The sequence below is a fragment of the Carcharhinus amblyrhynchos genome, chromosome 3 (genome assembly GCF_965287045.1).
Source record: "Carcharhinus amblyrhynchos chromosome 3, sCarAmb.v2.hapA, whole genome shotgun sequence".
Classification (NCBI taxonomy): Eukaryota; Metazoa; Chordata; class Chondrichthyes; order Carcharhiniformes; family Carcharhinidae; genus Carcharhinus; species Carcharhinus amblyrhynchos.
In genome coordinates this window covers 103,867,931-103,881,302 of record NC_137326.1, presented here as the reverse complement: position 1 = coordinate 103,881,302, position 13,372 = coordinate 103,867,931, and the positions used below count along the sequence as shown (strand labels likewise).

The following is a 13,372-nucleotide window of genomic DNA, read 5'->3' as shown; positions in this document are numbered from 1 at the left end:
GAGGCTGGCATCATTGGTGGTTGTGTGAGGACAAGGTGAAATGTCTGGATATTAGGTCTAAGTGCTTGTGACTGAATGATTTGGGTGCAGTATAATGAGCAGCATGAGAGCCTGATGGCATGGTGGGTAGTAGAGCTAATGTGAAGGTGCATTTACTGACCTTGATTGGCTGTATGTGATCATTAATTATCTACAGGTATTACTTCCAGGTCCTTCGGGCCACACTACAAGAATTGACCTCCATTGTCTACCTGCTTCTCCTCCATCTCAGGATGAGCGTTGGGATGGGGTGGATCTCCTACCCTTCAGAGAAACATGGCCTCTCTTCCTTTTCATCTCTTGACAAAGACCTGTGAGAACTTGCTAGCCCCTTTCTCTTGCTACCTTGCTCCATTTCTTCCTTCTCCTGAGACCTGCTTTTATTGCAGGCGGTGCAGCAGTGGCTTCTGTGTCATCAGCATAGTTTGTCCTTAAAAGGGGCAGGCTGCCTTTAAGAGGTGTAGGTAGCTGGAACATATGCTAGCCATGAATGCTGCTGGGCTGCCTGTTCAGCTGGTCAGCAGCAGGTCATACCTCAGTGAAATATTATAATCATTCAAATCAGGAGGCAGCATGAAGATTGCAGACTTCGTGTCTCAATGGAACTGGGTGCAGGCTAATCACTAATTTCAACCCTCATCCCTGGAAACAGGAGAAATTCCAGCTCTTTTCAGCTCTTTGCCTCAACAGCTGATAGGATTGAGGGAGAAAGTAAATTCAGACAATTTACTGCTGGGGATATTTCAATAATTGCATTATTATACTGCAGATTTACAATGAGTACAAGTTGCAGTTAGAATAAGAGGACCATCAGGAGCAATGGTGGCATAGTGGTATTATCACTGGGCTAGTAACCCAGAAGCTGAGGATGGTGCTGAGGGAAACAGGTTCAAATCCCACCACGGCAGAATCAGATAAAAGTTTAATAATCAACATGAAACATTTGTCGTCAAAATTTCATTTGGTTCACTAATACCTTTGGAATGAAATCTGCCACCCTTATCAGATCTGGCCTATATGTGACTCCAGATTCACAGCAATGCGGTTGACACTTGAATGCATCTGAACTGGTCTATCCAGCCACTCAATTTGAAAGCAATTAGAATGAGCAACAAATGCTAGCTGAGTCGGTGATGAAGAAAACAAATTGTAGTTAAGATAAGCAAGCATGAAATTGTAGTTATAATGAAACTGTAGATAAGATGAAAGCATAGTTTACAAATGCATTCCTCTAAACAATCAGGAAAATAACTTAGGTAAAACTTTTAGGCTTTTTAAAAAAAAGTATTTAACTTGTTTCTTTTTTCATAATGCTTCGAGAATCTATAATTACAGGAAGCATAGGTTGAAGAATCAAGTTATAACCTTTTTTTCTGTCCCACAGTCCTCTGATCACAGCTTCTCCACTGGTAGAGTGATATCACCAAATCACATTTATAATTTATTGCTGAATTTAATTATGGGTGACCTGCTTATATGCAGAATTTTAATTTATCCTAATTTTTGCAAAACAATCATTGATAATTGGTACTCTTCCTACCTCCTGCTGCTAGAGTCTCATCCACAAACAACTTAGATCAGAAGGTTAGGAATAACTGTTCTCAGTTTTCCAGTCATTTCCGATGATAATTGTATACAAAATCTGCCTGTGTCTTGCTAATGAACAGAAATCCCTACTGGAAGAAGTGCTGTCAGAAAATTGTTCCTGTAAATTAATCCTCCAGGGGACAAAAATGACTAAATATTTCCACAGAAAATGTAAATTAAGTTTACTAAGGCTACCCTATTGTCCACTTGCTTTTAATAACACCATTTAATTTTACAGTTTTGTCACCAGCTTTGGATCTCCTGGACCTTACAGAGCCAGCTATGACGAGCAGCAGCAAGACAAAGAAATCGGATGTTGCATCAAGGAATGAAGCAGCGAAACCTGCCTCCTTTCGTAAAGAGCAAGACGACACTGACCTAATCAAAGTTGAAATTGAACAAAATATTCAGAATGTCAAAGCCCCACATAGACCATCCCTGGATGCTGGTATGAACAGAATAAATCCTGGGTAGTTGACTGTTATTCTGTAGACATTAACAACATTTAGGTTTTCTAGCCAATCTGGAAAAATGTTGAAATTTTACAAAAGACTTTTCACTAAGTGAGCAAGAGGTAACACACAAGTCGTCAATTTACAGGAGCACCATGGTGGCAACTAGTTAACACTGCTGCCTCACAGCACCAGGGACCCAGGTTTGATTCCCGGCTTGGGTCATTGTCTTTGCAGAATTTGCACGTTCTCCCTATGCGTGGGTTTCCTCTGGGTGCTCCGATTGCCTCCCAGTGTGAAAGATGAGCTAGTTTGGTGCATTGGCCATGCTAAATTCTCCCTCAGTGTACCCAAACAGGCTGTAGTGTGGTGACTAGGGGATTATCACTTCATTGCAGTGTGAATGTAAGCCTACTTGTGATACGAATAAATAAACTTAAATTTAAGTTAAATTTCAAGCATAGCTATTTCATAACTTGCCTATTCACTTTACACGTGCTGACTGACCTCCTGGGGGTTTCAGATTCCAACATATTCTGAATTTTTTTGAATTTCCATCAGCTATAGGACTTCTGTTTTTGGAACTTTTTTAACCAAGTTTTTTTTTCATAATTAAATATTCAAATATGAAGAAAATTTCAAATCTTACTTGCCAATAAAACAAATAGCATTGAGAACTTAGCTTTCATGTTTAAATTCCAGAATTGGATTTTAATATGGGGTTTATATAACTTCAGCATTTCTGAAACTTAGTTGGTAATACTGAAGGCAATGATCTGTGTTTCATGCATTCTTGCTTGAGTACCCTGAGAACGTTACAGCTCTCCAATGCAACACGTTAATTATATTTAACGAGTGGATTCATTTCTGGTGGAACAAATAAACAGTGGAATGAATAGCAGAAATTAAGAGCAAAATGCAAAATACTGCAGATGCTGGAAATTACACAAAGGCTGTGATTTTCCAACCCTGTCATGGCCTGACCTGCCATGGGTGATTTGGCAGCCTAGCTGAAGCCCATTGACTTTCGGCAGGACTGGTGATCACACTAGTGGGTGGAGCTGAAAAATCCCACCCAAGGTCTGGCAACATCGATGATATATCGTCAGAATTTTTGAAGAGGTCGTTGACCTGAAAATTGCCAAACTATGTTTTTCTAATGTGTATTATGACTGCATGCACTGAGTGGTGTGATGTATGTATATACTGTGTGTTGGGGTTTTGGATGCAGACTGCCCCTTTAAGAATGCTGGTCAGGCGACCCTTGGGCAATTGGCTGCTCCCAGTGTTGGGGCCTAGTTGGGTAGTATGAGAGTTGTCTGTGAACAGTGCACAGCTCTAATAAAGTGCTCCACTGTTCAAATCATCAAGCCTATCTTTATGCACCCTCAGTCCGTAGGGGCATACCTAACAAGTAACAATATATTTATTATAGGAAACCCAATGGGTACTTGACATCCCCAATTCAAACTTTCCATTCAGACCTTATTAGGCAAATTCATAGTTTCTTTGGACAGAAATTTATGCTGCCCATCACTCCTCCCCAGACATGGGAAAGGGCTTATAGACTTGCTGAGGGGTTGGGGAGACATAAAGTGGCGTGACACAGCGATGGTAGCATGCCCATTGCCTACACCACAGTCCCCCCTCCCAGTCCCATCCCATGCAGCATGATGGGGGCAACTTAAAGGTTTAACTGGCAGCCTGTCTGCTGCCTCGGGGTGACAGGGAAGTTGGTGGTGAGGACAGGTACATTTCAGGCATCCTGAGCCCCAATTGAAGCCCACCTCAACAGTAATTATCTTCCAAGCTTGCCCGAATTACCTCGGGATCCAGCCTCAATCACTGTTCCTCACTGGGGACCATTACAGCCCCAGCAGTGGCGAGCACTCTGGCAGGTCAGCAGCATTGGCAGGACCTCAGACCATTAACAGCCTGTCAATTGTAAAATCTGGTCATGGCTTCCCAGGCAGACGTGGGCGGGCTCGCCCCTGAATGTTCAGGCAGCTAGCGGGGGGGGCCACTGCCTCTGTGAAAATGTTCTGCTATCCCCTAGCTCTTTGTAGAAATTCAATTTCCTCATCTTTGCATGTTCAATGTTGTTATCTGTTCATCCTGATCAATATTTTGAATGTGTCTCTGTCACTAATATTAACAGAAAAACACCATGTATGCAATATATAATGCTTTATATTGCCTGAAAATAACAGTCTGCCTTTCCCCTTCATGATGAATCATTTTCAGTTTGGTAAGATTGACATGGACTCCCCCTTACTGCTTACTCTCTCAGAGGAAGTGTGCTCTGTGGAGTGACAGTGATGGATTGTGAATGTTTCCTCATTCCATTGATGTGATTAATTTCACCCACCAGAATATCAATATTTCATGCTATTTTTATTATGGAAAATGAGCAAAAGGTCTCGGTAACCTCACAATGGAATGAAATATATGAGCCGACTCCCGTAAAGCAGACTCTGTGGTCACCATTAGTTTGAATTAGATGGCAATTCCAGCCACATAAAAGGAAGCCAGAGAAATTAGCATGAACTCCAGTATCAATGGAAAACCCATTACGCATTATTAGATGTGCGGAAAACCAATCTCAACAAGGTGTAAAATGTGCATGTTCTGATGGAGTATAAAAGCAAAAGCGGTTAAGTGCAAGGTTTACATATAAATTAAATTAAATGGGCTGAGAAATTAGAGAATAGTAAAGACCAGCATACCATCAGCATTGTTATAAATGTATTCCCTGATGGAGTACCAGTCGCCAAATCTGCAAGAACAGACTTATTTATTGAGGAACAGCTTTGATCCTGATTTCAAGAAAATTGGAAATTCCAAGAAAGATATGAGGGCTGTCTGTTGCTGTAATGTGCAATTAGATTAAGATAAGATTTGTGGGATGCTGCTGTCAATGGAGTGGAAGGAACATGCCCACAGTCCCGACAGCCGCCCCGTAGCAATTTAAAACTGTGCACTGCTCTCATTGTTTTAAGGCAAGATTTCTGTCCCTATTCAGGAAGAATTTCCGCTTCAAGAGAGTAGTCCCACCAGTGCCAGTGGAAATGCTGGAAACTGCTGCATCCACAGGCAGCCCCAACGTGCCAGGGAGCCCGGATAACTCTGGAGTCTGTGCTTAGTGAAGAGGATGAGGAGCTGAGTTCAACAAACTGGGGCGGCGGTGGAGGGGGGGGAGAGAGAGAGAGAGGAGGAAGGGTTAAAGGGAAGAATGACCTTTTGGAGAGGATACCTTAGGCAAGCCCATGCGGACCCCTCACTCTCTTTCCAACGCCAGCTCACATAACTAACACTGCCAGGATTGCCCCCAGCTACAGACGAAATACCAGTGGCAGCAGGGTAAATGAGCTTTAAGCACCCCAGTAAGCCTGGGGGGGGGGAGCGCTGTCTGCCCAACATCTTCCCTGTCAGTCTAACTTTCAGACAGTTTGGGGTGGGAGAAAACGCAGCAGGTAGGCCAGCACTAGGCACCCGCCTTCAAACTGGGTGATGTGGGAGCTTAAACACCACTCCACTGTGTGTGATGTATCACCTGGCATGAAGGCCAGTAATTGGATAGGTCCACACTATGTTGACATTGCAGCCAGAGATATTTTAATCGTTCATTTCTCCAAGTACTCTGCTGGAAGTTAAATTCCAAAAGCTTAATTTTATGAAAAAGTGTTATTTCTGAAGGGGATTCACTTTGCATTTGCCTCACTTTTTGAGTTATTGAAGTTTTATATGGGGCTGAATTTTCAGATCTCCCACTGAAAAGAGACAAAAATGTAGCAACCTGAAATAGAATGTTTTGAACTTAGTGCCCTGCTGCCACTGTCCTGGTGGTTGTTCCTTTTTTGGCTTTGATTGATCGAAGCAAGATCTTCAGGGCAGGCGGGCTGAACAGTACCTGAAGAAAGTGCCGAGCTGAGTAACACTGATGTCTATAATGTCAAAGGACCTCAATGGCGTTTTTGTCTGAATTGAGTGGCACATGCACCAAAACTGAGAACATGAAATAGAACCAGGCAGTCATTTGGACCCTCCAGCCTTCTCTGCTTTCATTAAAATTGTGGCTGATCTGATTGTGGCCTTAATTACACATTTCTGCCTGTGCAACACTAAACCACCCCACCCTAAATTCTTGACTCCCTTGTAAATCAAAAATCCGTCTACTGAGCCTCAAATATATTCCATGTCCCAGTCTCCGCTGCTCTCTGGGACAAGGAATTCCAAAGATAAATGACCTTCTGGGAGAAGAAATTCCACCTCATCTCTTGTCTTAAATGAGAGCTGACCCTTCATTCTGAAACTGTGTCTTAAGCTTTGAGCCTTGGACTTCAGTAACATTTTATGTGATAGCTTTTAGAACGTGCCATGCCTCTGTACACCTTGTGTATTGCTTATAGTGAACATCTGACTTTTTTGCCTCACTGGTAATGAATAACAGGAAGAGGGTGGGATGATTGGCTTTGCTGTGAAGTCAGGAGAGCAGTTGGGAAACGCTGAAGAATTCAGAGTTGGACCAGCTCAGCACATCATTAACAAATTTTACAGACAGCCCCAGCAGTCTCAAGCCTCCTAATTATCACATATACAATTGTCTAGAATGCCTGCCAAAGCCTCTATACAGCTCCGTTCAAGCATTGGGTGTCACACCCCAAAGTTGATTCTTTTGTTTTGGTCTCTGGAAAGCAGATATACTTAGAATCAGTTTCTACTCCATTGTTAATCATATTGGAGTTCCTTCAGACATTTTCAATGGTCCTATTAAATACATTTTCATTTTGTTCTCCAATGAATATTTTCATCTTTTGTCAACACGCGCTTCTGATTATAGTGTGTGTGTGTGAAGCATATCACATTGAGAGCAACATTCAACTCACCTTGTCAACATAATCATTAAAAAGTCTTCTTTCAGTATGATGAGTTGATGCCATATAGATTCTTTTTTATTTTGTTGTCTTTTGCTGTGAAAAATGTATGGTACATGTACGTTTTTATGAAGTATCTGTAAGTAAAGGGGGTGATTAAGCTAGATTATGCAGCATTATCCACTATTACTGCAAAAGTTGTTATGATTCTAATTTTTGAGGTTTTCTAAAGAACCTATACTCCTTACTGTTAACCTTGGTAGTTCTATGCTGTTTTTTTTTCAATGGTAATTCACAGTGTGTGATGCAACTGTGCCAATATTGCTACAGTGTTCTTATGTCATGGAAAATTGATTGATGGGCAGCCTTTTTATTTATCGCAAATATTATCAGGAAATTGCTTAGAATATTGTCAATTTTCTATCATCATAAACAGTTTCCTATCAAGGAATATATAACATAATTCAGCTCATTTGTTACTAACAAAAATGACTGTGGTTGTCTAACGGAATGATAGAAAGAAGTTCCTGATTTGATTTATTATTGTCACGTGTATTGAGATACAGTGAAAAGTATTGTTTCTTGCATGCTATACAGACAAAGCATACCATTCATGGAATACATAGGGGAGAAGGAAAGGAGAGGGTATAGTGTTACAATCATAACTAGGGCGTAGAGAAAGATCAGCTTAATATAAGTCCATTTAAATGGAAGAAGCTGTTCTGCTGCAGGCAGAAGGACAAAAGAAAGTATACTACGGTCCTGAATGACATTCTCCATTGGCTCGGGCATGATCTTACAAGCCTGGGGTGGGTGTGCCCCAGGGCGTGCCGGTAAGATTCTGGCCTAACTTCAAAAGCCAGTGGACTACTTTCTGACACCAACCACCTTATTCAGTGAATCACCAATAAATTATAATGGTAACTAACCTTTGTCCTTCTCTTTAATTGGAAAGGAAATCATTTTTATTCAGAAAGAATAAAGTTTTAATTACCTGACAGAAGGCGAAAGATCTGAGTTGCCTACTGACTGAAGAATTTGTGTTTTATTGTCAATCAGCAGCAGAATGAAAGCCAAATGCTTTGTTTTTCCTCAGCAATAATAGAATGTTTCTTCTCATCTTTTGTTCAGTCAGTATGCCTCCGCATTTAGAGAAATGGGAAGAAGTGAATCTGCAAAGTGTTAAAACTCCCGAGGATCAATGGGTTCCGGAAAGGAGACGTTCCAACAGGGCAGCCTCGCAGGAGTTCTTATGGTAAAGAGCATCTTCCATATTAATCAGCCTTGCAGTGGCAACTTGCTCGAGGGTTGACATGCTGCTCATTCTGCCACGCCTTGTGGCATTGCCCTTTCCTCTTCCTTTGCTAGCAAGAGCCTTTGATTTTCAACTTCAGTGAGGAATGAGCAATATTACTCACGAGGCAGTTTCCCATTGCCTGCGTCGTAACTAATCAGTCTTGCACTTTAAAAATGTAATGCAAGATGGTGGGCAGGATTTTCTGATCCTGCTTTTGGTGGGACCCGTCTCAGGTGGGATGGAAAATTTGGTGTGGCAGCCAAAATTCTATTTGATCTCTGGTGGGAATTTACAGGCCAAACCATCCCACCCACCCACCCACTCCCCCCAACCCCCACCTCTCCCTCACCATCCCCCACCTCTCCCCCACCATCCCCAGCTGGTGTTTCAGTACCTCTCCATAAACTATTTTTTTTTTTAACCTGTGATTATTAACTGGGTAAATACATAAACTGGGTTAAGCAGTACAAAGAAAAGCTGTATGCAGTTGGGGTGTAAAAAGGAACAAAGAAAATTATAGCACAGGAACAGAGCCTTCACCCCCCACCCCCACCCCCACCCCCACTCCCTCCTCCCCCCAAGCCTACACCAACCATGCTGCCCAACTGAACTGAAACCCCTTATCCTTCCAGGTCCATATCCTTCCATTCCCATCCTATTCATGCATTTGTCATTAAAAGTCATTATCATATCTGCTTCCACTATCTCCCCAGGCAACAAATTCCAGTCACCCACCACCCTCTGTGTAAAAAAAACTTGCCTCGTACATTTCCTTTAAACCTTGCACCTTAAACCTGTGCCAACTAGTAATCGTCTCTTCCACCCTGGGAAAATATTTCTGACCATCCACTCTGCCCTTCATGATCTTGTAGACTTTTATTAGGTCGCCCCCTGAACCGAGAACAAGTTTCTCCAACCCCTCCTCATAGTTAATGCTCTCCATATTAGGCAACATCCTGGTAAATCTTTTCAGTACCCTTTCCAAAGCCTCCACATTCTTCTGGTAGTGTGGCAACTAGAATTGAACATTATATGCCAAGTGCAGCCTAACTAAGGTTCTATAAAGCTGCAACATGACTTGGCGATTTTTAAACTCAATGCTCCGGCCATTGAAGGCAAGCATGCCGTATGCCTTCTTGACTACCTTCTCCACCTGTGTTGCCACTTTCAGTGACCTGTGTACCTGTACACTCAGATCCCTCTGCTATCAATACTTTTAAGGGTTTTGCCATTTACTGTATATCTTCCACCTGTATTAGACCTTCCAAAATGCGTTACCTCACATTTATCCAGATTAAACTCCATCTGCCATCTCTCCACCCAAGTCTCCAATGGATTGATATCCTGCTGTACCCTCTGATGGTCCTAATTGCTATCCTCAATTCCACCAACTTTTGTGTCATCCACTAACTTACTGAACAACCAGTTACATTTTACTCCAAATCATTTATATAGTGTGTGTGTGTGTGTGTGTGTGTGTGTGTGTATATATATTACAAACAGCAAAGGTCCCAGCACTGATCCTTAAGGAATTTGTCACAGCCCTCCATTCAGAAACACATCCTTCCACTGCTATCCTCTATCTTCTACAACTAAGCCAGTTCTGTATGCATCTTACCAGCTCACATCTGATTCCGTACAACTTCATCTTCCATGAGGGACCTTGTCAAAGGCCTTACTGAAGTCCATGTAGACATCATCCACTGCCTTAGCCTCATCAATCATCTTCTTCACTTCCTCGAAAAACTCAATCAAGTTAGTGAGACACGACCTCCCATTCACAAAGCCATGTTGCCTCTTGTAAATACGTCCATTTATTTCCAAGTGGGAGTAAATCCTGTCTCAAAGAATCCTCTCCAATAATTTCTCTACCACTGACATAAGCCTCACTGGCCTGTAGTTACCTGGATTATCCTTTCAATAATGCAATCTGGGCCCTTCCCCAACACTTGTTCTTACTTCCATGGGAGTACGGCAGTGTTCATAACCAGGCTGAGCCTATTATGATCTGCAAGTTGCACTGTTATTCTCTGCTATTTACAAATTGGGGCATACTATTAATACCTAAACTGACACAGTGAAATGCATGGGGTACTGACCATATTCTCCAACCACACTTAAAGAAAATAACAGGTGGAATTTTCCCATGCCGCCGCCGCCGCCACTGGAATCGTAGCAGGTGGGGCAGAAAATTTAGTGGATCATTTAAAAGTCTGTTGATCTCGAGTGGGAATTTCCAGTTTTCTGGCACATGCAGCCAGAAAATCCCACCCATGATTTCACAAACAATTACATACAAGCTAAAGCTACTTGGTTAAAATTATTTGCAAGTAAAAAAAAAAATTACAGAAACAAAACCTTTGCAGAACCTTTCCTGAAATCCTTCTTTCACTTTTGTATCTACGTCCTTTATCAATATTGCTGCTTCTGATTTCCAAAGTTCCCAGCTCCTCCTAAAGATCTTACAGGCTGGAACATTTACCTCCAATTCATGTCCAGTTTGAAATTTTAACTTGGCTGCTTTCTCTAGGAATGCTGACTGGCCTATTTAATCTTTACAACATTTTAAATTTATTTTCTCTCATAAAATTAATTTATTTGCTAAAATCGAGAGAAAAGTGCTCTTTTGCATGACTACAAGCCTCAAGCTGATTCTCATTTCCTAAGTGAAGTGGAACAGAAAAAGAATAACTTGCTATATATGTTACTCACTGTAAATTTAATTTAGTATAATCCAATCTATCTCTCCAAAGAAAAATGTTACATCTATTTGTTAAGTGTTATGAACTGGGCTGCATTGTACAAAAATGAAAGGACTGCATAAACTTAATGCTGTTTATTCAGAGCAAACAAATAATGTGGATGGGTCAAAATCCACAATTGTGGATGGTTCAAAATTGTGATATCCTGTTTATCACAGTAAGTGCATTCTGTAGGCCATACAAAACCAGATGATCTTCTGAGAGAGGCAAAAAAATAGAACCCCAACCAATTTAAGGGAGGTAAAAGTCAGGAAAATTCCTTTCTGGGTAGGGGTTTTGGGTCATGGGGTAATTAGATCGAGCAGAGAGGAGGGCGAAGGCCAGTATTTTATGACCTCGCTCGGGCGAGGCTCGTAAAATCTCAACGAAGGCCAATGGGGAATTCCGTTCTGCAAGCCGCGCACGTCTCAATTCCGGATTTGGTGTCAGGTTGGAGGTGGAGGCATGGGGGAGTCCTTGGGGGTGGGGTGTTGGGAGTATCAGCGGTGCTGGGAATACCCTGAGGATTGATTAGTTGGGGGAATGAGGAGTCTGAATGTGGCGGACATCCCATGCAGTGCTGGGTCTGGGTGTTTTAAATAGTTAAACTGAAGTTAGAAGTGGTTTAGTTTCTTCTAATTCTTGAGTAACATTGGTGGCAGAAACATCCAATGTTTGCGATTTAAAGCGCTTTGTTGGGTAGTTCCCAATGCAGTACAATTGTCTGGGAATGTTAGCGCTCCTGGACAGTTGCCACGTAAAGCCTTCCTTGGGAACGACTGAGAGGAATTGTTCAGCACATCTTTGGGGTATCCCCCAAATCCAACACTGTGGGGAGCCAAGAAATTACGGGTCAGTGTTACAGTCCAGTGGACATCCATCAAAATTCAAAGTAACAATTCACCTTAACTCCCTGAGCTGCCTGATTTAAGATATCCAATCTCTCAACAACTGGAGAAGCATTGGAGTTTTCACAAAAGTACATTTGAACCCTTCCACAATACCTCTGGTTTCCTAAAGAAAAATTGGCACATTTTATATCCTTCTGAATTGGATTACTTTATATTTGGGAACTATGGGTGCAGCCTCCTGGATTAAATCCGTCCTTTTCCAGTTACTATTTAATTATTATCGATGTTATTTTATCTGTGCTGTGAGTTAGTAGCTGGTCAATGTGTACTTATCATATACTCTAATCTCATTCCTTGCTTCTAGATTTTCAAGTGATTTGAAACTTTTGATAAAGAAATCAAGATTTTTAAAAGCTTGTTTCCTTTCCAATTTAAAAAGAGCTGCATTCCTTTAATACTGATTTGCTGAATAAATGCTCAGGATGTGTTCTTCACAGATAATGGGTATAGTAACAGGCAGTGTCAACATTAACCTTTCCTAAATTTACTTTGCTAGCAAATAAGGCAATTAAACTTCTCTCCATTTCCAAATGGGAAAGAGGCCCCATAATACTGAGTAGACAGTATGAATGAGGTAATGTCTAGTTCTAAGTTAACTGCTGCCAATTCTGTGGATAAAGACTTCTAGATGCAAGTGATTTTCTGTTAGCCTATATCTATTTTCTGAATTCAAAAGTATAATATCCCAAATAGAAATACCCCAAAAATAGATGGAATTTACATCTATCACAAACTGGACCATAAAGATCAACTTGAAACAATCAAGCAATCAAGTCCTAACACCTTAGGCATGGGCTAATCAAGCTTAGCACTTGCTGAGCAATAATCTGCTCACTGATGCTCAGTTTGGGTTCCACCAGGGACTGACCTCATCACAGCCTTATTTCAAACATGGACAAAAAAGCTGAAATCCAGAGGTGAGGTGTGAGTGATTGCCTTTGAAACGAATGTGGCATCAAGTAGCCCTGGCAAAACTGGGGTCAGCGGGAATCGGGGGGGAGATCTCGCTGCTAGTTGGAATCATACCTAGATCTTGGTTGTAGTTGTTGATCAGTTTATCTCAATTGCCGGACATTACTGCAGGAGATCCTTAGGGTAATGCCCCAGGACCAACCATCTTCAGCTGCTTCATTAATTAGCTTCCTTCTATCATAAGGTCAGAGGTGAGGATGTTTGCAGATGACTGCACACTGACGAAGTCCATGTCCAAATGCAGAAAATCCTGGACAATATCCAGGCCTGGGCTGATAAGTGGCAAGTAACATTCATGCCACACAGTGCGAGGCAATGATCATCTCCAGCAAGATAGAATCTAACCATTCCCCCTTGTCACAGCACCAGGGACCTGGGTTCAATTCTGGCCTCGGGTCACTGTCTGTGTGGAGTTTGCACTTTCTCCCTGTGTCTGCATGGCTTTCCTCCAGGTGTCTAGTTTCCTCCCACAGTCCAAAGATGTGTTAGGTTGATTGGC

General features: G+C 41.8%; 1 protein-coding gene across 3 annotated transcripts in view; it reads left to right on the top strand.

The window, feature by feature from the left end:
• pex5la (peroxisomal biogenesis factor 5-like a) overlaps nt 1-13,372 on the top strand; it is a 185,769-nt gene that overhangs the window by 126,622 nt on the left and 45,775 nt on the right. For all 3 annotated transcript variants that reach the window (XM_080185633.1, XM_080185632.1, XM_080185634.1), the window contains 2 exons: nt 1,865-2,074; nt 8,084-8,207. In XM_080185633.1, coding sequence (XP_080041759.1) covers nt 1,865-2,074; nt 8,084-8,207 — 334 coding nt within the window. The remainder of the gene's footprint in view (nt 1-1,864; nt 2,075-8,083; nt 8,208-13,372) is intronic.